Here is a 27,622-nt window from a genome sequence, read left to right as displayed (position 1 = left end):
TGTTGATATAGATTATGAGTATCACCCTCAACCTCATCAAAAGATAACAAAATATGTTCATCTCCAGGGAACTTATTAATAATCATGCCATTCAATATATATACATCACAATTTTTGGGAGTAAGTATGGCTCTCTCTAGCATATATGAAGCATCCCATCCATGGTTTTCTAATTGGGGAAATGTATTTTGTATAAGCTTTTTTATGGAGCTTTCTCCTTCCCATGGTATTACAATTTCAGCAGGCATCCTGACCATGTCATCCTCTTTAGCAGGTTCGTTTCCATCTCCAATCCTCATCAGAAACTGTGCAAACTCGTGGTCATGAATTGATCGCATATTTTGGCACAAATGTAGAATCTTTATGGTGGCCCATAATTTAGACCTAATAATACAAGCTGAAATCATTTGTCCTCTATTTCCTTTTTCAATAACAGGAAGCACCTAGCGAAAATCTCCTCCCATGATCATTATTTTTCCACCAAATGGAGCATTGATATTCATAATATCTTTTAGTGATCTATCTAATGCTTCCACACAATATCTATTTATCATGGGTGCTTCTTCCTAAATGATTGCATTGGTTATTCTAATGAGTTTTGCAAGGTCATAATTCTTTGTTATTTTGCAAAAAGAAAGGGGCTCTATATTAATGGGGATCCCAAATCGTGAGTGTGAAGTTCTACCACCAAGTAATAATGTAGCAACTATGCCTGAGGAAGCTGTTGCTAAGATAATTTCACTATTACGTCTCAAATTTTCCATTATAGTTCGATAAAGGAAAGTTTTACCTGTCCCTCCAGAACCATCAACAACAAAAATTTGACTTTGTTTTTGGTGGATGGCGTTCATAATTGTATTGTAAGCACTCATCTGGTCATTATTTAACTTCTCAATAGATTGAATGTCTTCATTTGGAATTTGGACTGACAACTCTTCTTGAATAATTGTTGGCACTCCCCCAACTTCATTTGTTTCCATTGCCAACATTGGAAGATCATAGTTTTTTATTAGTTTTCCATGTAGCAGCAAAAGATCTCTCAATTCCCTCAATAACATATTTTCAAAGTTATCTCCCACAACAATATTCGTCATTTAATAATCCTCCACCATGTAGGGATAAAACTCATTAAATAGGCCTCTAACATTAGTTGGTTCACAAAAAATTAATATAGTCACAAACAACCTTTGTAAAGCATATGTCCTACGCATATTCAAGCATACATTCACGAATACTATTGTCACTCTCTAATAACCCCCAATCCTCAGCTGCTTTTTTGAACGTGAGAAAGGATGCACCATTATGTGTAAGAAGGCATTCCTAGCTTGTTGGCCCTCTTAAATGAGACGACAAAACACGTAAATAAAATTCCTCACCTTTTAAAGGAGATATTGTATAGATTCGACCAATAACTTTTTGTTTTGTCCGTCTTTACTGCCATTTTTGACCCTTTTTAGCCAACAATAATTCTCTGGAATCTCTCTGTACAAATAATTCCTAGCATGTGGATCCATTTGGTTTAGTGCAAAGAATTCAGTGAGCATGGTTACTACATTTTGGTTATCATTTAGTACATATGTGATTCTTTAATGCTTATAGAACCGCACTTGATGATGATTTGGCAAGTAGATTTTTAGTCTTTCAACAGAGGGATATAACTTGTAAAGTGTGAATTTAAATATTTTCCACAATTCCTCTGGAACACAAATCCATCTTGCATCAACATATTGTTGAATCTCATCCATACATGTACCTCTGTGAACCTCTATTACAACTCGATTAGGACCTTTGTAAACATATTTATACAAATATTTAATACTTTTGATGCTACAAATCTCCACATTGATGTGACAATCGTACTTCAACAACAACCATGGATTATAAAGAACCACCAATCTATTATCAACAGACTTATTTCTATTTAAAAAATGGGATCACTAAAACTTCTCTATACTCAGGATATGAGTCATTTCCCTGACGCGTCTCTTCACAAAAGTCTTTTGGGTATCTTTTTTTACAATGACCATTCTTCATACATGGAGAGCTTTGATTCAATACTCCATATGGCTCGTGGATCATGTGTTATAACACAGCTTCATACAATTCTGGTTCAGATTCATGTTATGGTATTTCTGCTTTCACCACATAATCACACTCTTCAGTTTCCCATAACTTGTCATCATTATCCAAGATGCGTAGCATATGCACATGTGGTAGTCCACGTTTCTGAAATTCGGCTACATACATATAACTTTCAACCCTCCCTAAGACTCCTTTGTTAGTGACATCATCCTTCAACTACTAAAATTTTGATAAAAAAATTCTTGTTAGCAAATCAGGTCGATCTTGTGGGGTTTGATGGAGGCCTAGTTCCGAAGTTATCTCAATCCAAGAAGGATTGCATGTTATTGTAAGGAATATATCTGGTTTACCATTGTTAAGAACAATGACCATACCATCCCGGTATCTCTGTGTCATATCTCGCTTACTGCCAATAAATGATGATGGCAATATTGTTCTTTGTCCGACATTATCTATAGAAATATATGAAAAGTATAAAAATTAAATGTGTCGATAATGGTAAACATAAAGTATACGCTCTTCATTTATACATATAATATGTTATATTAAATACCCGCGTTATTCTCCCCATCGTGCAATGCATCTTGTAACCCCTGATATACCTTAAACCGAATATTATTTTGATTTCTTCTAATCCGTCTCAACCTTCCTGTTTCAATCTTTACATAATTGTCTACAACATACTGTTTTTCTAAAGTCGACCCGATTTTAACAACACAGATCGATCATTACGACGAATCTACATTGAATAAAATAATCAATCTTGAATTATCTTTTCACACATTTAGAAGTATATTTCTTAGAAAAATAGTTCAACGTGTACCCGAAGCACATAACTGTAGTACTCTCGGCATGTAACATTTTTTCCAACATTAGTTTTTGTTTCTATGTCCCAACCGTATGTTCCGAATGGTAACAATATAGGATACTGTAAAGGATCATAATACCCCATTGTTTCTTGAAACTTTGTTAGTTTTCCATCATAGTTGATGACATTTATATCTCTTCCACGTTCCATTGTATCTTCATCACCATCGCTTATAACAATCACTGCAACTTGGGAAGCTGAAGGGAGACTATATTATGGTTGATTCGACAGATGTTCTTTAATGAGTAACCTACATTCTTCAATATGTGGCTCTAGTGCAAGCTGCCTAAACAAAATGACAAACGGGTTGCATTGGTGGAGTAGTTTTTTCAATTTATACATTACGACTTGGTTAAGTATTGGGTTTTCCCTCATCCTATTTTGAAGCTCATGATCATTATCATAAATGTATAACTGCAAGTAGTGTGACCTTGAATCTTGATTCGGATGAAAACCTCCTATTTTGTGATAAATTACGCCTTGAGCACGAAATGTGTAGATACCACGACCAGTTGCAACCAAACTTTCGTCGACATGAACACCTAGTGGAGTAAACGACATTACATGGTTGTAACTTCTAATATATTGTCTAAAATGTCTGTCTTCAGTAGAATTGTCTAAAAATAACTGTAATATGTCGTCAGGAGCAAGCACTTGTGAAATTGTCACCTTTCCACCTTTGCAACACATATCTTGAGATTCTCTATGAAACAATTCTGCATTGCATCGTCTACACTCACTCGAAGTAGGCAGTAGGGATTTGATTGTCATAACAGTATTTCGAAAATTTCTAGCAATGTTATGTCTTGCTTGAAAAATATATTGTGATTTTGTGTTTTATTACATACAAAACATGCATTAAAAAATATATACTTATTATATACATGGTGACTAACATGAAATAACATTTAAATAAAAACATACAATATATGGTATGGATTAAAAATACATAATCGTACCTTGATCAAAAATTGTTTGTGTTTCGTGAGTTTCAACAGGTGAATTCATATTTTGGGAATGTGATTCTATAAAAGAAAGTATTGACTTCAATATAGAGTTATAGTTGAAAAATAACAACAATATATAAATCTAAATATGTGTTACTATCAATTTGAGTATAGACAGAATTATACTTACCACAATCATTGTCATTAATATTTCTTATAAATGGTCTTGCTTCATGGTTATCATTTTGTTGGAAAATCGGGTATGTAAAATTTTGATCCGTAAATTAGTATTGAATTAACATATCAACCAATTAACTTTGCATAATTAATTGATATTTTTAAACATAAAGTATTAAAGTATAATCTATACAATAATTTAGAGTTTCTAACCAGCGGATGGAACGCGACTGACATATGTGGTACTCGGTCCAACTTCACTGTCATATGCTCTTTGATAAAACCGAGAAGCAAGATTGACATTTGTCAAGTCTTGAAATGGAATCATGGTTCTCATATCAGAAAGATCACATGTTTGAACTTGTTTTCCTTTGTCTTTATTTTGTCTGTAACTCGAACGCCTTCTAGCCAATTCTTGTTGGCTTTGCTCAACACTCATCTGTTGTCTTCGATGTCTTGCATTTTGTGTTCGTCTTTCTCTTTGACGTTCTCTTGAATCTTGACTACGAATATTTTCTCTTATATTATTTTATCTGTAAAATTAAATATAGTATTTAAAAATATCAAAACTTTGAAAATATGTGTCTTTATGCTTCATTTTATATTATATTTTTCATTATATTATTATATTATATTTTTTAATCTATATTATCTTCAATATCAATGAATGAGATTATCATTAGGTTGCTAGAAATTACAATGCCTTGAATAAACATATAAATAAATAAGATAATAATACTATATTAAATGTATCCAAAAGATTGAGTATGTGACCATAATATGATAAAATAGATGTACACAGAATGAAAAAACAGACAAAAAAAATTTAGAAATGCAAACTGTGACCTGTGACCTATTTTCCGTTGTCGTCACAAACATGCTATTCTCTTATATACATATTATTTTCTCTTCTCCAATTTTCATGGATATATCTCACCTTCATCCTTTCTTGCCTCAACTTTGATTTTTTCTCTGGTTCTTAATTTATAGTTTGTAGTTTTATTGAAGCATCAATTATTAATAACTTCCTTCAATTGTAACTGCTATATATATTATTTATGTCTCATAATCATTAATTTAAAACAAAAGTAAACTAAAAAATTGAAATAACGGACAATAGAAAAATGGTAGATGAGAAAATAAATGAAATATGACACACATACACATATATTTCAGTCACTCACTGTTAACTTGGTCTTTATTTTTAGTCTCTATCATTACTATCAAAAGAATAATCTAAGTAAGTTTTTATAAATTAAAAAACTTTTTAAAAATAATTATAATTATAAATCTATTTAAAAGCCCACGGGATCATTAGAGAAGTAGTTTTAAAAAAGAAAAACCAAAATAATATTAAAAACCACACATTTTTATGAAGTATAAAAAAACTAATGTGGGAGATAAACAAAATCAAATAAACAACTCAATTTATAAACTCCAAACTAAGAATTGTATTAAGTTTTGCAATAGAAACAACAATCAACCAATTAGGAAGGTACGACTTTGCTCAAACAATAAATAGACAATATAACAAATAAACAATATGAATGAAAGAAAAGAGAGTATAAAATATATAAATTGGAAAAAAAAAGAGTACACACATCTTAAATGAAATCACCATCCCAGATTACATGTCTAGTTCAATTTGCTATAAAGATCTCCACTCTGAAAAAGAAAAAAAAGAATAGTTTGTAAATATAAATTTGTGCAAGCAATTCACTTATAATTAAACATCAAAAATAAAAATTGAGAATAAAAAATTATACATAAAAATATAATTAATCAGAATCAAAATTAAATTGAATGCAAAAAATATAGAATAAAAATATATCACTTGAAAAGAAGAAATTAAGATAAATCAAAAAGAGATGGAAAAAGAGAAGAAATAGAAGATAGTTTTTGCCCCCATACGATTTTCTAATGGAAGTTCCTGCAATGACAACATATGTTCTTGTATTCATTTTGATCTACTTCTCTTGCATGGAGTCACATATTTGATGGAGTATATAGATTTTGTTTTTTAATGAGGCGGTTATTTTGAAGGACGCAAGTTAACTTTTCTTTATAGTGGAAACTCATGGAGGTTATTTACCATAACCACCAATTTTAGGGATTGTATTTTGTTATTATTTATTAAAAAAAGGAAAATAAGAGTATTTTTGGAAAATCAATCGGTGTGACATATCTATTTTTAGAGTAATAATGAAATACGAATAGAGCAGTAAAGACTTAAATATAATTCCAGAGTCATTGTCTCCTTTTCAATTCTTATTCATTTTATTATTGTTTTTCATGATAAATTTTCATTTTCATCGGTTAGTTTACAAAACTAAAAGCACATATAAGGCCGATTGAAAATTGCATCTAGGACCATACGTAACACTGTCGGAGGCAAAATCATTTCTTCTTCTATCTTTTAATTTTCCTCTTTATGTTCTTGATGCAAGCACCATGGGCCAAACTCCCTCTCATTTATCATTCGTCTGTTGTGTCTTAACCTTGCAATTGCATTTAAATAAAAGGTAAAAGGGATGAAGTGAAGTACAATATAATTTATAAATTATAAATATTTGTTCAATCATTATTAAAAAATTTAATTTTAAAGAAGAATAACAATATTATTTCAAGCAAAACGTATCTATTAAATCAAATGAAGCTAATTAGACGTTGGTGTGAATAACATACCTCTTACACATCATAGTGATAACTCAGTCTCCATGCACACCCATCACTAACATTTAATACCGCACAATGTCATCACAACGATTTAGCATGTCTTCTTGATCTTTTTTAAATATTTCTTCATCCAGTAATTATCTCTCTACTTGTCACTCTTGTTGTTGTTGGATATATCTCTCTCTTCCCTGTCATAAAATTTATTCATCACGGTATAATATTTGTATGCATCACTATTGTGGAATTGTTATGTCTGAAGAAAAGAAAACTATGTGTAAGTTATATAATATGTCTCTATTATGGAACTGCAATATTTAAAGAAAAGAAAACTGACATGGAAGTTATATAGTCTCTCACTATTAATGATGTAACTAGGGATGATAATTTGACCCATCCCCAATGGGTACCTGCAAATTTACCCACAATGGGTAGGGTAAAAACCCGCAAAAATGGGTACGGGCATGAGCTCAGGTAATTACCCATAAAAATAAGCGGGTACGAGTGCGGGTATGGGCATCTTGGTACCCAACCCGCCCCATACCCGCACACTATATATTTATATATATTTATTTTTATTTATATATTTTAGCTTATATTATCATATAAAATGTATGTCTATCAATTATAAAACGTATATCAATGATAAACAATTACATATTTAATATAAGTGTTCGTTTATTTCAACAATAAATTGTTTGAATTTTTTTAATGTTTTTAAAAACTTAAAATTATATGATATTTTATAATTGATCTATTTATTTTTAATAGGAATGCGGGTCACGGGTACAGGTATGGGTACTTACATACCCAGAGGGCACGAGTACGGGTGCTAACTTTGACACCCAAGCGGGTATGGCCTCGGGCACAGGGATTTTTTCAAATCGCGGGTATGGGGATGGGTACTATAGTATCCTGCCCAAACCCTACCCATTGCCATCCCTAGATGTAACTGACTTTCACTTGTTATAATTTTGTTTAAAAAAATAATTTGAATAAAAAAGGATAAACCAGGAAAGAAAATAGGATACACTAAAAAATAAGTTTTCCTTTTATATATTGTTAATATAATATGTCTCTATTATGGAACTGCAATATTTAAAGAAAAGAAAACTGACATGGAAGTTATATTGTCTCTCACTATTAATGATGTAAGTAACTTTCACTTGTTATAATTTTGTTTAAAAAAATAATTTGAATAAAAAAGGGTAAAACAGGAAAGAAAATAGGCTACACTAATAAAAGTTTTCCTTTTATATATTATTATAGATAATAATAAATTTTATTATTACATTATAATTTTTTTTATAATAATAACAATCATAATTATTATTATTTTATTATAAACTTTGTAAATTGCACCTTATCATATTCCACTTAAGTACATCGTACCTTACGATGTTCCATAATTATGTCAAGTAAATTGCACCTTATTATATTCCTTATTTATTCTATCTCTCATCAATCTGTCCTTATGTGTGTGACCATGTAAGTTCTCGTGATGCTGATAATTATATTAAATCATACATTTAATATAATAAATAGTAAACGGTATCTAGCAACACATCACTACTATCCAGGTCACGAAATATGCCATGTGATATGACAAAACTTTTTTTGTGATAATATTATTGTGTATAATTACCCTTTTTCTCTCATGTATATATTGAATACAAGACATAGACCGTGTCATCCTTGTCCATATCAATATTGAACTCTTAGACATTTATCCTGTTACGCATGATGGACAAATTCCATCTAAATCACGCATGTCCCACATCATGATTTTTGGAGTACCCATTCTCGCATCTAAAAAAAACAAATCTCACGAGCGTTCACGCGCTCGAGGAAAATGATTGAACAAATTCGCCATCAAACTTTATTTATTCCGAAGAAGGAAAAAGAAAATATCGATAAAATCCCTTGAAAGAAAAAGAAGATCGTCGTCACAACCAAATTCGGGTTCGGGAGTTGATTACGCAACATGAAGGTATTAGCATGATAACGAGAAATCGTATCATGTTTTTAGGCTCATCTCATATGATATTCATTTATATTTTTATGCATTTTATCGTCTTTTACTCCCGCTTTATTTGTTTTGCAGTTATTATCTGATATCAATGAAGTTTTGGAAGCCTCGCTGAAAATGAGCAAAATAGGAGCTAAAAAGGAGCAAAAGAGCCAATTTTATGCATTCTGTCCAGACGACGTTCGCCATTTACTTTGCTGCCACGTCCTATAAAACATGGAAGGAATGACGTTCGCCATTATCACGCAGTAAAAGAACTGCGCTAGTGGGCAGTTATGGCCCATTTTTTATCCTCTATTTTCCCTCCACTCTCCATGCACGATCCAAGGAAGTTATCAGATCTCAAAACCTCTATAAATAGGATTGTGGGAGACTCCAGAAGGTATCCAAGTTGAGCGGAAGTGCTGACGAAATCGCGTTTTAGAATTTAAGCATAAATTACCTGTAAAAAGTGACAATAACTCACATCGAGGGATTGTCACACATGTTCTAGTTTTATTTTGTTTTCATCTTCATTGTACTCTTGGATCAAAGAACAAGCCTGCCGTTATTTTATTTTCAAGTTAATTCAAGTTCAAGTTCAAGTTAATTCCAGTTTTATTTTAAGCAGTTTCAGGTTTATTTTACTACTTTTGGTATTTGCATGTTTTACTGTTTCAATTACTTGTATGCCATGTTGCTCTTAATTTTGAATGTTTTAATTATACTGTTTCCAAATAATATCATGTCTTGCTAATTTATTCTGAGTCTGGCGTATGAAGACCATCGTTACTGATGGGACTCAGTAGAAATAATAGGTGCGAATTTATGATTTGGCTTTATTTTCCAATTGTATGTTTTACTGTTTTGGCACGAGAGTGTGAGACAAGTTAAGGTTCAATCTGATAGGCGGGAGTTTGAGGAAGGAACCAGATAGTGAAAACTAGACATCAATCCTAAAAACAACGAGAGCGCTTTAGACATCGTTTAGGATCTCATTTACTTTCAAAATGCGCTTTCTAATTAGAACTGGCGAGCGAGAGAAAAATCTTGTGGTTAGGAGGTGTGATCTTTGTTAATAGCACGGGAGTGTGAGACGAGACCTTTAAGTCGATATTTTTTACATAACGCAATATAATCATATTTAGTGTCCAATTCTACCTAATCCCTTAGGTACGCGGAATCTATATTCCAGACTCGTTTGTTATTATAACTTTTAAACTGTTAGAAATTAGTATTTTCGTTTTTGTTCCTACCCTTATAATTTTTAGCCTTAGCTTTGCATTATAAAAATAGATATCATTAGTTTGACCATTAGTCCTTGTGGGTTCGATAATCTTTTAAAACTACACGATAGGTTGTGCGCTTGCAGTCATAATCTGACAGACACACTCGTCTCTCATCAAGTTTTTGGCGCTATTATCGGGCACTAATTTAGTCAATATTGTGATTCCTTTGTTGTGCAGTATAGACTAAGGCAACAAATTTTCTTTCTTTTTCTTTGTCGATTGTATGCCAGACACTCACTCTCATAGCAAGGAGTTAGAGCAATCAATTGACGATATCGAGCGTTATATTAATTTAAGACGCCGAATCAACAAATTCTGTATTAAATACGATCTTCTAGATCCTATCATTCCAATTTCAGAACCAGAACCAACTATGGCCGAAAGACCACAAAATCGTCTGTTGAAGTATTATGTTGTTCCATCGCAAGCAGAAACACATAACAACATTATTGCCCCTGCCATCAATCAAAACAATTTCGAGTTAAAACCTTCGCTATTATCTTCCATTCAACAAAACCAATTTTCAGATAGTCCTACAGACAATCCTAACTTACATTTGTCAGTGTTTGTGCAGTACGTAGACATAGTGAAAGCAAATGGTGTCAGTCAAGAAGCGATTAGACTACGTCTTTTCCCTTTTTCCTTAAGAGATAGAGCTAGAGCTTGGCTCTAGTCTCTACCTTCAAACTCAGTAACCACATGGGATGAGTTGAAGAAAGTTTTCTTAGCCCAATACTTTCCACCAAGCAAAACAGCTATGCTAAGAGCTCAAATCAACATATTTAAGCAAAAAGACAATGAATCTCTTTTTGATGCTTGGGAAAGATACAAGGACATGATGCAACTCTGTCCACACCATGGACTTGAAGAATGGCTGATTATCCATACTTTATATAATTGTTTGATATATAACACTAAGATGAATTTAAGCGCTGACGGTGCTCTAATGGACAAACCTTATGACAAAGCTTATGAACTCATAGAGAACATGGCTCAAAATTATTTCCAATGGGGAGGAGAACGTATTGCTGTAGAAAAACCAACTCATAAAAGCGGAATATATAAAGTCAATGGCATAAACTGTGTCAATGCTAAAGTGGACGCACTTACTCAAAAGATTGAAAGCTGGCCATAACACTAGGAGCTACCATAGCTGTTATAACACCAAATTGTGAATTATGTGGAACCCCTGGGCACACTAATGCTGATTGTCAGTTATTGGCTGGTGTACCCACCGACCAAGTAAACTTTGCCCAAGGAAACCCATATTCAAACACTTACAATCCTGGTTGGAGGAACCATCCTAACTTTTCCTATAAAAGTAATAATTCTTTGTTTCCACCAAACCCATCACCTGCTATTCCAACTGGCTATCAGAAAGGAGCCTCTGTTTCTCCACAAGCACTTAGAAAGTCAAATCTGGAGATCATGATGGAAAACTTTATAAATACCCAAGCTCAACAAAATAAATAATTTGCAAATCAAAATGCTCATACGAGTGAACTGATGAAACAACTGTCAAATAAGTTTGATGTTATGGCTACCCATAATAAGATGTTAGAAACCCAGATCTCCCACATAGCCCAACAATAATCCGCAATATCAGCCCCAACTGGAGCATTTCCTGGTCAACCTCAACCAAACCCAAAAGGCCATGCTAACACTATCACACTTCGGAGTGGGACAGAACTAGATGAACCAACTGACCCAAGAATTCAAAATCCGGTCATGTATCAAAATTCTGGTAAAGGATCCGAAAAAGTAAATGAACCAACCAATGATGGAAAAGAAGACGAAAACGGAGAGGCAAATGATAAATAACCACCTTATGTTCCTCCACCACCATACAAACCACCTGTACCTTATCCCCAAAGGCTTGTTAAATCCAAAAATGAAGGACAATTCAAGAAATTCGTGGAACTTCTGAAGTAACTGAACATAACCATACCATTCACAGAAGCCATTACTCAAATGCCTTCATATGCTAAATTACTTAAAGATATTCTATCCAACAAAAAATGCTTGAGGATGATGAAACCGTTATGCTTACTGCAAAATGCAGCGCTATCATTCAAAGTAACATGCCTCATAAACTGAAAGACCCTGGTAGCTTTTCCATACCATGTGTAATCGGAAAGTTTATCATAGACAGAACTCTATGCGATTTAGGAGCAAGTGTTAGTTTAATGCCCTTATCCACATGCGAAAAACTCAATTTGGGAGAATTAAGACCAACAAAGATGTCTCTACAACTAGCTGACCGTTCCGTTAAATTTCCCGTAGGTATGCTAGCGAACATTCCCGTTCATATAGGAAAGTTCTATGTTCCTACCGACTTTGTGATAATGGATATAAAGCAGGATTCCCACATCCCTATTATTCTAGGAAGACCCTTTTTAGCCACAGCCGGAGCCATCATAGATGTGAAGAAAGGAAGGCCTACATTCGAAGTCGGAGAAGAAAAAGTTGAATTTCTCTTAGCTAAATTCCTACAAGCACCAGCTATAGATGACTTATGTTGTCTCTTAGACGTCATAGACGAATGTGTGAAAGAAATGGAAAAGGAACCATTTAAGTATACTGAAGTACTAAAGATTCCAACACCTCTTATATTCGAAGATGATAATTGGCATGAGCCATACGTAGATGACAATCTGAGAGAATGTCTAACACTAACCCCAAATCCAATACCATGCCCCAAGAAACCTTCATTAGAACTTAAAACACTACCCAAAGATCTAAGGTATGAATTCCTAGATACCGAGCTTGAAAGACCAGTTATAGTCAACGCTAACTTAGGACAGATAGAAATAAAAAAATTACTCCATATCTTAAGAAAACATTCAACAGTCATAGGCTATAACATCTCCGACCTAAAGGGAATAAACCCCTCTATATGTATGCATCACATTATACTAGACGAGGACTGTAAAACCTCTAGATAGCATCATAGAAGAGTAAATCCCATCTTGAGTGATGTAGTAAAAAAGAAGGTACAAAAGCTATTAGAAGCAAGAATCATATACCTGATATCCGACAGTAACTGGGTCATCCCGGTACATGTCGTTCCAAAGAAGGGAGGTGTTACCGTTGTTAGTAATGAGAAGGGAGAATCCGTTTCAAAAAGAACTCAAACTGGATGGAGAATGTGCATAGACTATAGAAAATTAAATAAAGCCACTCGTAAAGATCACTTTCCATCACCTTTCATTATTCAAATGCTAGAACGACTGGCTAAACATTCTCACTTCTGCTATTTAGATGAATACTCAGGATTTTTTCAGATTCCTATCCATCCTGATGACCAAGAAAAGACTACTTCACATGCCCTTATGGTACATTTGCCTATCGACAAATTCCATTTGGACTGTGTAATGCCCCTGCGACGTTTCAGAGATGCATGATGTCGATCTTTGCTAACTTTATAGACGACATGATGGAAGTCTTTATGGATGACTTCTCTGTTTGTGGGAAAAGCTTTGAAGGATATCTTTAGAACCTAGAAATGGTACTTGAGAGATGCATTAAGGTAAATCTCGTGTTAAATTGGGAAAAATGTCATTTTATGGTCCGACATGGAATTGTACTTGGGCATGTCATATCCAATCGAGGGATTAAGGTGGATAAAGTGAAAATTGAAATTATAGAACATCTTCAACTGCTAAAAACCATTAGAGAATTTCGTTGTTTCTTAGAATACGCCGGTTTCTACCGAAGATTCATTAAGGATTTCTCTAAGATAACAAAACCACTAACGGGCTTATAAATGAAAGACTCCGAATTCATATTCGATAAAGAGTGCTTAAAAGCGTTTGAACATCTGAAAAAGGCCCTTATTTTAGCACCCATTATGAAACCACCTGATTGGAGTAAGACATTCGAGATAATGTGTGACGCTAGTGATTACGTTGTTGGCGCAATCTTAGGACAAAGAGAAGATAAAAAGTTTCATGCTATTTATTACACAAGTAGAACCTTAGACGATGCGCAGATGAGCTACGCCACCATAGAAAAAGAACTCCTAGTCGTTGTGTTCGCTTTAGATAAATTTCGTTCCTACTTAGTGGGATAAAAAATAATTGTCTATACCGACCACGCCGCAATTAGGCCCCTGATTAGTAAGAAGGATGCTAAGCCGAGGCTTTTAATATGGATCCTACTCTTAAAAGAATTCAATCTAGAAATCAAAGATAATAAAGGCATCGAGAACGTAGTAGCAAATCACCAATCTAAGATTGAGGATCTAAAACCCGAACAAGTGTCCATCAATGATGATTTCCCCTATGATCAACTTGTAGCCCAATTAGAAGTCGAAAGCAAAACGATCAAAATCTCTTTAATATATAATGACGCAGAAACCAATGAAGTTGTGGAATCTGTTTGCACCAAGACCACACTGCCATGGTATGCTGACTTTGTCAACTACCTAGCCGCTAAAGTGCTTCCACCAAACCTAACATACCAACAAAAGAAGAAATTTTTCCATGATCTTAAACCCTATTATTGGGACTAACCACTACTTTTCAAAAGGGGAGTCGATGGTATTTTTCGCCGATGTGTCCGTGAATCATAAGTAAATGAAATCATATCCCACTGTCAATCTGCATCTTATGGAGGGCACGCAAGCACCTCGAAGACTTACACAAAAATCTTACAATCTGGCCTCTTTTGGCATCATCTAAGGAAAAATGTCTGAAATTCTGGTATCAGATATGAGATGTCGAAGGTAATGTCACAACACTAATATCTGAACAACAAGTGCAATATCAAAAAGATAAAAACAGATAAACAATTGAACAAGCGACACAAGCAATTGTTAACCCAGTTCGATGCAAACTCAGCTACGTTTGGGGGCTACCAAGCCAGGAAGGAAATCAACTAAATAGAATTAGTTCAAAGACTCTCAGTAAACAACTTCAAGTTACAGTCTTTTCACCTAATCTCTATCCGTGTGACTTCTATCTAAGAACTCTTAGATATGAGACCCTACTCACTCCCCCTCAATCACAACAGTGACATAATAACAAATACAAAAAGAAAGAAGACACACTTCAAGGACACATACTTGATCTTGCTTAAAAGCTTCAACCAAGTAAACAAATACACTCGTACTTCAAAGCTTAGAGTGGACAAATTACAACACAAAAGTCAGTCCAATTCATACATCAATAAGATGAATGAATGACTCACAATACACAAGCTCACACAAGGCTAAAACCCTAAAACTCTCTCTCTTTATTGTTTGTTTCTTGTGTGTCTAAAACAGGTTTTACATTGTCTTTAAATAGAAGCTTTTTGAATGGGCCTGGGCAACATGAAACCCTAATTCTATTTTACTTGCGTATCTCTTAAGATATACCAGCTAATAATTCCTTTTTGTAAAATAGCACATTCAGGTTTTAAATATAATTATTCCTTGAATAGCACATGCAATCTCCACATAAGCACACAAAGATTTGCATGAAAAACGCAACAACAAAACACATAACATTTAGACTGAATGTTTTGTGTGCACATGTCTTAACATCGGGTCTGACATCTTGACTAAATCCTGCACAACCATATTTAAACATCCTGCAGGAAGCTGATATCACATGTCAAGACAACCCGTGTGACATCTTTTGATAATTCTAAGTTTTACCAAAATTGATGCCAACACATAGAACCAACAAACTCCCCCTTTGTCAAATTTTGGCTAAAACATACATCAGATCATATGTTCACAAGAGATCAATTAAAGTATCAGTTCAGCAGCAGAAGTAAACATACACACATTACTAGCAAAAATAGCAACTAGTAAACACACATGCGCTTGTGCTCAGAACACACCACCTCCCCCTTCAGCTAGTCCACACCAAGCACCAATCTGCTTCACACAGACATAACACTTCTCCCTCTTTGTCTCAAACATCATCTATAGCTATAGCTACTTCTCCCCCTTTTTAGCCAAAAGAGACCAAAGAGACAAAATAAATGTCTATTCAGTCATAAACCAAAATGTCAAAAGTTAAGGGGTTACAAAACCAAGTACATAATCAACAGTAAGCAAGATGAGATACAAACCAACAAAACAGCAAAACAGAATTTCCAAAAACAAGAAAATCCATCACATCAATAAAAAACATCACATCAATAAGGACCAAAGTCAAAGGAGCTAATTAGAGGAGCTTGAGCTTGCAGCTTCATCAGCACCAAAAACATAATTGCCACTTGTCTCATCATCGTTTGCAGACCTCTCACTAGAGGTGTGGGCTTCAGCTTCCTTAGCATGTTCAATATTTTCACCTTTAGCTTGCTCCAAGCTTGCAATCAAGGCTTCCAATGATTGTTTCCTAGCTGTTGCTACCCTTATCCCTTCACCCAGCTCTTTACAAGTCTCTTTAAGCTCAACAATAGTTCCAACTTTTGAGGCTGGATTTTTCATGGCAGATGTCATGACAATATCTTCGACATGACTGTCTTCAAACAGTTTATAGTGCACAGATAGAGCAGGTTTTCTTCTACTAGGTAAATCATTAGAACTCAGAATACCAGGGTGTTGATTCAGGATAATCCCACAAATCATAGAGGGAAAGGTAATAGGCAGCTTAACTGCATTAGTAGATGCATGCTTGCCATAGTCAAAATTCATTTTGGTTCCAACAACAAAGATAAACCTTCCAAGGGTATTATCAATTATGAAAATATGGTTGGTAGGAACCCAATTTGCACCTCCTATTTTATGCAATATAGCATACTTGACAGTCAACTTCCCAACAGGAATATGCTTTTTAATAGGCCACCCTTTCACCTGCCTAGCTGTATTTTCTCTACAGACCTCATTGTCTGTAGCTTCCAATTCACCTGCACCCTTAACTTTTCTTCCCAGAAAATTGTTAATAACAGTGGGAGAGAATGTGATACACTTACCTCTCACAAACACTTTGCGAAATTCCTTGCTGTTCTTATCAGCAATATCCTCAGAAATGTTGATAATGAATTCCTTAACTAAACCCTCATAGCACTGAGAGAACCCAGCCGCAGTCTTCAACAACCCAGCAGCCTTTATCAGGTCCATGACCTCCTTGATTTCAGCAGCATCCTTTCCTAACTCCCTTTCCATAACCACCCTTCTTTGAATCACAAATTTCCATTTGGAAGCTCCATCCTCAAGATACAAAGAGATATTATCCAAATGCACAACAACAACTTTCACAGGAGACTTCCTCACAGTGGTTTTCTTCACAGGAGAGATGTCAGGGACATCTTCCTCAACATCCTTTTCAGATTCAAAATCTTCTCTAACCTTCCTCTTCTTCACTTCAACCTTGCTCCAAGATTTGGAGGGACCAATACCAGCAGTCTTCTTAGTTTTTCTAGCTGACATAAGTTCAACCATAAATCTTCCTTTTTGAGTCTTCATACGTTTAACCACACTTGGCTTTAAGTGATGAAGTAAGCTATCCTCTTGATCATCAGACCTATCATCCTCTAGGTCAATCACATCGTTTGCATCATCATACTTCTCAGTGTGGGAAGCATTGGCAGTTTTAGATGCCACAAATTTTCCCATACCAGACACAGTTTGCCCTGGAGAGCACAAACCTTCAGCAGCCATGTCCTTCTCAGAACAGGAGGAATCGTTATTCTTCTCACTATGTTGTTCAACCTCAAGAGAGGGGTACATTTTAGACAGGGGAGTAGAGTCTCCCTTCACAAAATGTCCTTCATTAAGGATTCTAGTGACTAGGTTTCTTATGACACGATCAGTGTGGTGTATATCTTCCTTAGAGTTAGTGGCAGAAGTTGAGCCAAAAGAGATACTAGAGATGTTACCTTGTTTGGGGCATGCAGAAGTTGAGGCATCCATGGGATGGTTCAAATCAAGGGCCTCGCAGGGAATAATAGATAGAGGAACCACATCCAGAATCTCATCATCTGGAATGTCCATGGAAGGAGCGCTAACCTTTTGAGTAGACTTAGTAGCAGGAGTATTTTGATGTTATGACATTTTGAAGTTTTTGTGAAAAAAATGCAGTTGCCCTAGCAGAGGTGTGTGAGGAAGGATCAGGAAGATGGAAGAGTTGGAGTAGGTAGTGAGGTTGTGGGGGTAGCGTGTGAGGACGTAATAGATGGTATTTCCAAAACTAGGTGATGATTTTATTTTAGCCACATAGACACTACTTTGCTTACTTTTCCCACTCCATATTAATTGCTACAAGTCTTCATAAATGCAAAGCCCTAATTTTCCTCTCAGGACATCAAACTGATTTGCACCCAAGGCCTTTGTAAAAATATCAGCTAACTGCATCTCACTAGCAACATGCTCTAAGGCTACAATCTTATCCTGCACGAGTTCTCTAATAAAATGATGACGGATATCAATATGTTTTGTCCTGCTATGCTGAATATTATTCTTTGAGATGTTTATAGCACTCAGGTTGTCACAATACAATGTCATGACATCTTGTGTGACATTGTATTCAGTCAGCATTTGTTTCATCCACACCAGTTGAGAGCAACTGCTTATAGCTGCTATATATTCAACTTCAACAGTAGACAGAGACACACAATTTTGCTTCTTACTAAACCATGATATTAAATTGTTCCCAAAGAAGAAGCATCCTCCTGATGTGCTTTTCCTATCATCAGAACTTCCATCCCAATCAGCATCACAATATCCAGATAGCACAGATTCAGATCCATGAGTGTATAGCATCCCATAGTCACAAGTGCCATTGACATATTTCAGGATTATTTTCACTTAGTTTATATGGCTCACCTTTTGTTCAGCTTGATATCTGGTACAAACACCTACAGCAGAAGCAATGTCAGGTCTGCTTACTGTAAGATATAGCAGACTCCCTATCATGCTTCTGTAGAGACTTTGATTCACACTGACACCACTTTCATCTTTAGACAATTTCAAATGAGTAGGAGCAGGTGTCCTCTTGTGGCTTGCATTCTCCATGCCAAACTTCTTAATAATATTCTTGGCATATTTACTTTGAGATAGAAAGATAGAATCTTCCATCTGCTTGACTTGCAGGCCAAGAAAATAGGTTAGTTCTCCAACAAGGCTCATTTCAAATTCAGACTGCATTTGCTCAACAAAATGTTGAACCATCTTACTTGACATCCCACCAAACACAATATCATCCACATATATCTGAGCCACCATGAGCATTCCTCCTTCATCTTTGAGAAATAAAGTCTTATCAATGCCTCCCTTTCTATATCCATTGTCAATGAGAAACACTGTGAGTCTCTCATACCAAGCTCTAGGAGCTAGTTTCAACCCATAAAGAGCTTTCCTCAACTTATACACATGCTTTGGAAGATTTGGGTCTGCGAATCCCTTAGGTTGTTCAACATATACTTCCTCATTCAAGTAGCCATTTAAGAAGGCACTTTTCATATCCATTTGGAACAATTTAAACTTCATTATACATGCCACTCCTAGCAATAATCTAATGGACTCTAGGCGAGCTACAGGGGAAAATGTTTCATCAAAGTCAACTCTTTCAACTTGAGTGTATCCTTGTGCTACTAATCTTGCTTTATTTTTAGTAACTACACCTTTTTCATCAGATTTATTCTTGTAAACCCACTTTGTTCCAATAACATTTATTCCTTCGGGTCTTGGAATCAATTCCCATACTTCATTTCTCTTGAATTGGCCTAACTCTTCCTGTATGACATTGATCCAGAACTCATCAGTTAAGGCTTCTTTAACATTCTTAGGCTCCATCTTGGACACAAAACAGGCATGTGAGATCACTTCCCTTGATCTAGTGGTGACCCCTTTATTTGGGTCTCCTATAATGAGATATTTAGGATGATCCTTCTAAAATCTGATAGAGGGTCCCTTATTTACTTGATCAACTTCAGGTCCAGCTTGAGTGGACTCACTCTTACTACTTTTGACCAGGAGTTCAGCTGGGGCATCATTCAGAAATGTTTCAACATCGTCTGTGACATCAGTCTCTTGATCATCAACAACAACATTGATAGATTCCATCATAACTTTTGTTCTGGAATTAAAAACTCTAAAGGCTCTACTATTTGTTGAGTAGCCCAAAAATATTCCTTCATCACTCTTGGGGTCCATTTTCCTTCTTTGTTCACGATCAACCAGGATATAGCATTTACTACCAAACACATGGAAGTACTTGACAGTAGGTCTTCTTCCCTTCTAGACTTCATATAAAGTTCTTGAGGTCCCTTTTCTCAAGGTTACTCTGTTGTGAACATAGCAGGTCGTGTTCATAGCTTCGGCCCAGAAGTGGTAAGGCAACTTCTTAACATGAATCATAACTCTAGCAGATTCTTGGAGAGTTCTATTTTTCCTTTCCACCACACCATTTTGTTGAGGGGTAATGGGAGAAGAGAACTCATGACCAATCCCTTCAGATGAACAAAATTCAGCAAATTTACTGTTCTCGAATTCTTTCCCATGATCACTTCTGATTCTGATAACATGACTCTCTCTTTCTCTTTGAAGTCTTTGACAAAGATATTTGAACACATCAAACACATCAGATTTTTCCCTTATAAAATTCACCCAGGTATAACTGGAGAAGTCGTCCACTACAACATAAGCATACCTTTTCCCACCAAGACTTTCCACCTGCATAGGTCCCATTAAGTCCATGTGGAGAAGTTCCAACACTTTAGATGTGGTGTCATGTTTGATCTTCTGATGTGACATCTTTGTCTGCTTTCCAATCTGACATTCACCACAAACCCTTCCTTCCTCAATCTTTAAGTTTGGGATTCCTCTGACAGCTTCAACAGATATGATCCTCTTCATTCCTTTAAGATGCAGATGGCCCAATTTTTGATGTCATAGTTTCACTTCTTCTTCTTTAGCTAGAGCACATATTGATGAATAGATAGTTTCTTGACAAATCCACATATATCAGTTGTCCTTAGATCTGACTCCTCTCATGATCACCTCATTTTTTGAATTAGTAATCAAGCATTCAGTTTTTGTGAAGTTCACATTTAGACCTTGATCACATAGTTGACTGATGATGATCAGGTTTGCAGTAAATCCTTTAACAAGCAACACATTATCAAGGTTAGGAACTCCAGGGCAGTTCACCTTTCCAATCCCCTTGATTTGACCCTTTGCTCCGTCACCAAAAGTTACATAGCTGGTGACATGAGATTGAAGGTCAACCAGCAGGTTTTTGTTTCCAGTCATGTATCTGGAGCATCCATTTTCAAAGTACCAATCTTCTTTGGCTAAGACTCTGAAGGAAGTGTGAGCTATCAAGTTAGTAGCACTAGCCCTAGGAACCCATTGTTTTCTGTTAGCAGGGATGTGTTGTTTGGGTCTAGGTTGATGAGTAGGACTAGGATAACCATACAGCCTAAAGCAGAATGGTTTTGTGTGACCAAATTTCCCACAGTAATGACATCTCCATCTTTGGTGTTTTCCTTTATGTTGTCTTTCCTTGTGATGTTGAGACACCTGATGTGACATCTTTGGTTTGCTACCAGTGGGACTACAGTCAGGAGAGGATTCATTGAACCCAAGACCAGTCATGTCTCCTGCCATCTTTCCATCCTGGAGGATTTTGTCTAAGGTGTCAGATCCACTGTCTAACATTCTGACATACTTTGTCATCTCATCCAGTTTGGAATTCAGGAACACAACTTCAATCTTCAACTTAGAAATGGTTTCTAAGTGTTCTGTCTTCTCTTCCTCTAGTTGGGTTATCAGTTTCTTCTGATTCTCCACTTGTTGACACACTTCTTCACTTCTGAAACACAACTTCCTGTAAGAAGTAGCTAATTTATCAAAGGTTAATTCATCATCACTGGATTCTTCATCAGAATCCCATCTCCCAGTCAAGGCAGTCACAAGATTGGCAGACTCTCCTTCTGTTTCACTTTCAGAATTGTCATCAGACCAAGTAGCAGTAAGACTCTTCTTCAGTTTCTTGAGGTAGGTCCCACATTCAACTCTAATGTGTCCATACCCTTCACATTCATGGCACTGAATTCCTTTGCCCTGTTTGGATTTTTCTTCAGATTTTGTTCTTCTTCCAGCATCATTGGGCCTATTGATTTCAAATGAGTTGTTCTTGACATTAGGCTTTGACCTCACATCCATCCTCTTCGTTTGTTGAATTGTCTCCCAAGTAATGCTAAATCATTTTCCAGACCTTCATCAGTATCCTGACTACTTTCTTCCTCTTTATCTTCAGTGTTGGACATAAAGGCTATGCTTTTGACTTTCTTTTTAGATCCATCACTCATTCCCAACTCGAATGTTTAGAGGGATCCAATTAGCTCATCCACTCTCATCTTTCAAATATCTTGAGATTCTTCTATGGCTATCACTTTCATGGGAAATCTCTTGGGAAGAGATCTAAGAATTTTCCTCACAAACTTTTCATCTGACATCATCTTACCCAGGGCTCTTGAGGCATTAGCAATTTCAAGGATATTCATATGGAAGTCATGAATACTTTCATCTTCTTTCATCCTCAAATTCTCAAACTTAGTAGTAAGCAGCTGCAATCTAGACATCTTCACTCTAGAGGTACCTTCATGAGTGGTTTTGAGAATATTCCAAACATCTTTAGGCACCTAACAGTTGTTCACCAGTATGAAGATGTTCTTACCAACCCCATTGAATATAGCATTCAATGCTTTAGAGTTTCCAAGAGCTAGTTCATCCTCCTCCTTGGTCCATTCTTCCTTAGGCTTCTTATCAGTTGTAACTTCTCCTTCCTTCATAGTGAAGGGATGTTCCCAGCCTGTTATAACAACCTTCCAAGCCTTATTATCCAAAGATTTCAAGAAGGCTACCATTCAAGGTTTCCATTAGTCATAGTTAGATCCATCCAGAATTGGTGGTCTGTGTACAGATCCTCCGTCTCTATCCATAGTACTAGAAAGTAATATCCCAAGATCTCACCCAGATCCAGAGCAGGATGCCTGCTCTGATACCAATTGAAATTCTGGTATCAAATATGAGATGTCGAAGGTAATGTCAAGACACTAATATCTGAACAACAAGTGCAATATAAACAGGATAAAAATAGAGAAACAATTGAACAAGCGACACAAGCAATTGTTAACCCAGTTCGGTGCAAACTCACTTACGTTTGGGGGCTACCAAGCCAAGAAGGAAATCCACTAAACATAATTAGTTCAAAGACTCTTAGTAAACAACTTCAAGTTACAGTCTTTTCACCTAATCTCTATCCGTGTGACTTCTATCTAAGAACTCTTAGATATGAGACCCTACTCACTCCCCCTTAATCACAACAGTGATATAATAACAAATACAAAAAGAAAGAAGACACACTTCAAGGACACATACTTGATCTTGCTTAAAAGCTTCAACCAAGTAAACAAATACACTCGTACTCCAAAGCTTAGAGTGGACAGATTATAACACAAAAGTCAGTCCAATTCATACATCAATAAGATGAATGAATGGCTCACAATACACAAGCTCACACAAGACTAAAACCCTAAAACTCTCTCACTTTATCGTTCGTTTCTTGTGTGTCTAAAACAGGTTTTACATGGGCGTTAAATAAAAGCTTTTTGAATGGGCCTGGGCAGCATGAAACCCTAATTCTATTTTACTTGCGTATCTCCTAAGATACAACAGCTAATCATTCCTTTTTGTAAAATAGAACATTCTGGTTTTAAATATAATTACTCCTTGAATAGCGCATGCAATCTCCACATAAGCACACAAAGATTTGCATGAAAAACACAGCACCAAAACACATAACATTTAGACTAAATATTCTGTGTGCACATGTCTTAACATCGGGTCTGACATCTTGACTAAATCCTGCACAACCATATTTAAACATCCTGTAGGAAGCTGATATCACATGTCAAGACAACCCGCGTGACATTTTGCGATAATTCTAAGTTTTACCAAAATTGATGCCAACACATAGAACCAACAATGTCCACATCACTATTAAAAATTGAGACCGGTGCCAATGCACCGGAAACATCTCTAGACGCGATGAGATGCCAATGAAAGGTATTTTAGAGTTAGAAGTCTTTGATGTCTGGGGTATAGATTTCGTGGGTCCTTTTCTATCTTCTTCTGGAAACAAATACATACTCGTTGATGTCGATTACAAATCAAAATGGATCGAGGCAGTAGCCTCTCCCACTAACGATGCACAAGTAGTGATTAAGCTTTTCAAAAATCAAATCTTCCCTAGATTCGGTGTACCAAGACTCGTGATCAGCGACAGAGGTTCTCACTTCATTTCCAAAATCTTCGAAATGTTATTGCTGAAATATGGAGTTCGACACCGTGTAACAATGCCATATCACCCTCAAACAAGTGGGTAAGTTGAAGTTTCCAATAGAGAGATAAAACAAATTTTGGAAAAAACCGTTGCAGCCACTAGGAAAGATTGGTCTGCAAAACTTCATGAAGCTCTGTGGGCTTATAGGACAGCTTACAAAACCCCGATATGAACAATATCATTCAAGTTGGTTTATGGTAAATCATGTCACCCGCCTGCCGAACTCGAGCATAAAGCTTATTGGGCCATTAAGACCTTTAACATGAATTACACAGCTGCATGGGAGAAACGAATTTTGGATATCCATGAACTAGAAGAACTTAGACTAGATGTCTATGAGAATGTCCATATTTATAAGGAGATAACCAAACAGTGGCATGACAAACGAATTTCAAGGCGAGAATTCAAGGAGGGTGACAAAGTCCTTCTCTTTAATTCTTGACTCAAACTATTTCCAGGCAAACTTCGTTATAGATGGTCAGGACCTTTTGAGGTCACGAGAGTTTTCCAAAGTGGAGTTGTGGAAATAAGAGGTAAAACGAACGAATCATTCATTGTAAATGGGAAGTGACTTAAGCACTACCACAATGTAGAAAATGAGGATTTTAGCATGAGCTATAAATTAGAAGAACTACCCGCTCTTTCAAAAGGTTAGCACCATTTCAATCGATGTCGAGCTCCCGACATTAAACGAAGCGCTTCGTGGAAGGCAATCCACGATCTTTAATCCTTTTCTTTTCTTTTTAGTTTGTTTTCATTTTTATTATTTTATCCCATGTTTGTTTTTATTTCTTTCTCTTTTCTATTATTATTATTATTATTATTATTATTATTATTATTATTATTATTACTATTACTATTACTATTATTATTACTACTTATTCTAATACTAATGTGAGGTACCTTTTTACTAATAGTATAACCTTATTTTTTACTTTCAGGCTAACATAGCTTAGGATAACTTATCACTAACTTAGGAATATAGAGCATATTGACAATATGGACGTTTTATTTAGGAGCGGAAATTAGAGGCATCGTTTTGACATGTTAGCACAGAGGGAGATGACACTTTCTATTTATCCAGATGGACTGACCCTAACCACCTTAGGACTGAGAGACATTATTATGTACCTTCTGAACCAAGTAGGTTGGGAAAATTTTACTATGAGGAAGAGGTATAGCCAATACCGTAGGCTCACCCTTGAATTTCTGCGTTCCCTCTATTATGACCCTAACAGAGGAATATGATTTGGTAGAGGCCTGACTACATTTAGGTTGTTCAGAACCAAGTACCGTTTCACCCATCGTGAGATGGCTGAGTTATTAGGATTTCCTAGTGGCCCAGATACTTATTCCATCACCCCTGGTGATGCCTTCACATACCTGGACCTTGACTATTTATGGGGAAACATAATCGAGAATTATCACCCTGAACCTCACACCATGTTTTTCGAGTATATCCACAACCCTGATATCAGACACTTTCATAAGATCCTGGCCCATACCCTGTTCGTTAAGGAAGAGAACATCACAGCTGTTTCTAAGGACGAAATTTTTATCTTGTACTGTGCCTTCCAAGGGAGACCAATGAATGCAGCTACCTTTATGTTAGCAAACCTAGCCAAGATCGCCCGAGAGACACACTGTGCTATCATCATTGGTGGTTTAGTAACCATGATTACTGACACTATAGGCTTGAGATACCCTCTTAACCGCTTACATGCTTTTGGTGGTATCTTCCCTATGCACTTGAACTTCTGTTTCAACCATGGCATCATCGCCAATTTAGGACCGATGGAGTTTGAGCTGCTAATTGATAACGAGGTAGTCAGCAATTTTACACTGCCGAATCATGAGAAAACCAACATCCACAACCGAGATAACTGGTTCTATAACTTAGAGGGCCAAAGTGAGTCTCCTACACCACCTTACAGTCCTTAGCATTATGAGAACCCAGAAGCCATCTTTCCTGATGTTGATTCACACGCTTCTGGTGCTTATCATGTCATTCCTCCCATTGATTTCAGCACTGCTATACATGCTCTACAATCTGAAGTCGATTTCTTCTGAGGAGAAGTGACTTCTCTCAGAGTGGATCTCCTAGGATTTATGGATGTCGTTAACGAACAGTTCGATCATCTATTCCAACAAATTCATTCTTTGGAGCATTCTCGTGGACTGAAGTGATAGCTATTATTAACTGATTGTACTAGAGTTTTAGTATTTTCTATGTTTAGTATTTTATTTATCATCGAAGTTTATTTCCCTTTTTGTTATTTTTCAGTATTTGCCTACTTTACAGTCGATATACCGACACGAGCTTATGTTACACCTACGTTTAATTAATGTACTTTGTATTTTAGTCAATTGTTTTATCTAATCACTTATTATGTTCATTATTATAAATTTCATGCTTTTTAAATTATATCTATTAATCTTAATTTACTACTTTATAGCCTTGATAGAATGTACCGGCTTTAAATCTTAAGAAACTGCCAAAATTACGAATTTTAGGTTAATGGCATTCACCATTCGCTTCAAATTTAAAAGTCCCATCATTTTAGGCAGATGGCGTTCTCCATAAGCCCAATGGAGATCGCCATATCAGGAAAACAGAACATTTTCCTCCTTTTCTTCTCCTTCATGTGCGTTTTTCAAACCCCTTTCAACTAAAACACTTCAACTTCCTACTCTATACAATATTAACTCAAACACTCCAACTTCCAACCACTCCACTTCCTCCCAATTATTATAAATTCATAATCACTCACTTTCTAACTTCACTATCCCTTCCATTCACTCTTTTCTTCCTAAATCACATAACCTTCTCTTCCCATTACTTTTTTTTTCATTCATTCAAAATGCCTCCAAGAGCTGCTCGACCAAAAGGAGATGTGGATTACATGGGGATTGTTTTCACCGAGGGAATTGATGGCAAGAATCAGAGGAGCAGATACCACAAGCTCTTTAAAAGGGACATCTTAGCAACACGGTACCCCGACAATGCTGTTCTTTGCGATTTGGGCCTATCCGACAGTGTCCATTGGATTCTTAACAACTTAGGTATGTCTCATTTTCTTACTTTAACTAGTCCTACATTTATCCGACTTAACTACGAGTTATTGAGCTCTTTTAGCTACACCACTCCTATCGGAGGATCTCGAACCACCGACACTGCACATTTTAGAATGTTCAACAAAACTTACGCTATTAACCAAGACTAACTGGCCGATTTACTTTCACTCCCTCATGGGGACGATTTTGCATGCCAACACCCTTTAGAGAGCGATTGG

General features: G+C 36.0%; 2 protein-coding genes and 1 non-coding gene across 3 annotated transcripts; 1 reads left to right on the top strand and 2 right to left on the bottom strand.

Annotated features, from left to right (window-relative positions):
• Positions 1-10,801: 10,801 nt before the first annotated feature.
• Positions 10,802-10,908, bottom strand: LOC127089126 (small nucleolar RNA R71). The gene has a single exon (XR_007790901.1). It is a non-coding gene; the product is annotated as a small nucleolar RNA R71 (small nucleolar RNA).
• A 1,154-nt stretch (positions 10,909-12,062) lies between these two features.
• On the top strand, positions 12,063-12,989 carry LOC127079228 (uncharacterized). The gene has a single exon (XM_051019638.1). The coding sequence runs from the start codon at positions 12,063-12,065 to the stop codon at positions 12,987-12,989; it is 927 nt and encodes a 308-aa protein (XP_050875595.1).
• Positions 12,990-15,392: 2,403 nt separating this feature from the next.
• LOC127079227 (uncharacterized) lies at positions 15,393-17,710 on the bottom strand. Its single transcript, XM_051019637.1, has 3 exons — positions 17,528-17,710; positions 16,391-17,440; positions 15,393-15,416 (listed from the first exon to the last, which is right to left on the bottom strand). Exons 1-3 carry the CDS (start codon positions 17,708-17,710, stop codon positions 15,393-15,395), a joined length of 1,257 nt encoding a protein of 418 aa, XP_050875594.1.
• Between the last annotated feature and the right edge of the window lie 9,912 nt (positions 17,711-27,622).

This window comes from Lathyrus oleraceus, chromosome 5, assembly GCF_024323335.1.
Source record: "Lathyrus oleraceus cultivar Zhongwan6 chromosome 5, CAAS_Psat_ZW6_1.0, whole genome shotgun sequence".
Lineage (NCBI taxonomy): Eukaryota > Viridiplantae > Streptophyta > Magnoliopsida > Fabales > Fabaceae > Lathyrus > Lathyrus oleraceus.
Note: the sequence above shows the minus strand (reverse complement) of the source record. Positions and strands in the feature narration are given on the sequence as shown.

Bases quoted from the DNA above. Each gene is read 5' to 3' on its own strand.
- LOC127079228 (XM_051019638.1), top strand. From the start codon at position 12,063: ATGCTTGAGGATGATGAAACCGTTATGCTTACTGCAAAATGCAGCGCT.
- LOC127079227 (XM_051019637.1), bottom strand. From the start codon at position 17,710: ATGTACCCCTCTCTTGAGGTTGAACAACATAGTGAGAAGAATAACGAT. The intron at 17,441-17,527 runs GTGATTGACCTA...AAACGTATGAAG, and splicing joins AGTATGATGATGCAAACGAT to ACTCAAAAAGGAAGATTTAT. The intron at 15,417-16,390 runs GTAGCAACAGCT...TTTTACAAAAAG, and splicing joins AGCTGGGTGAAGGGATAAGG to GAATTATTAGCTGGTATATC.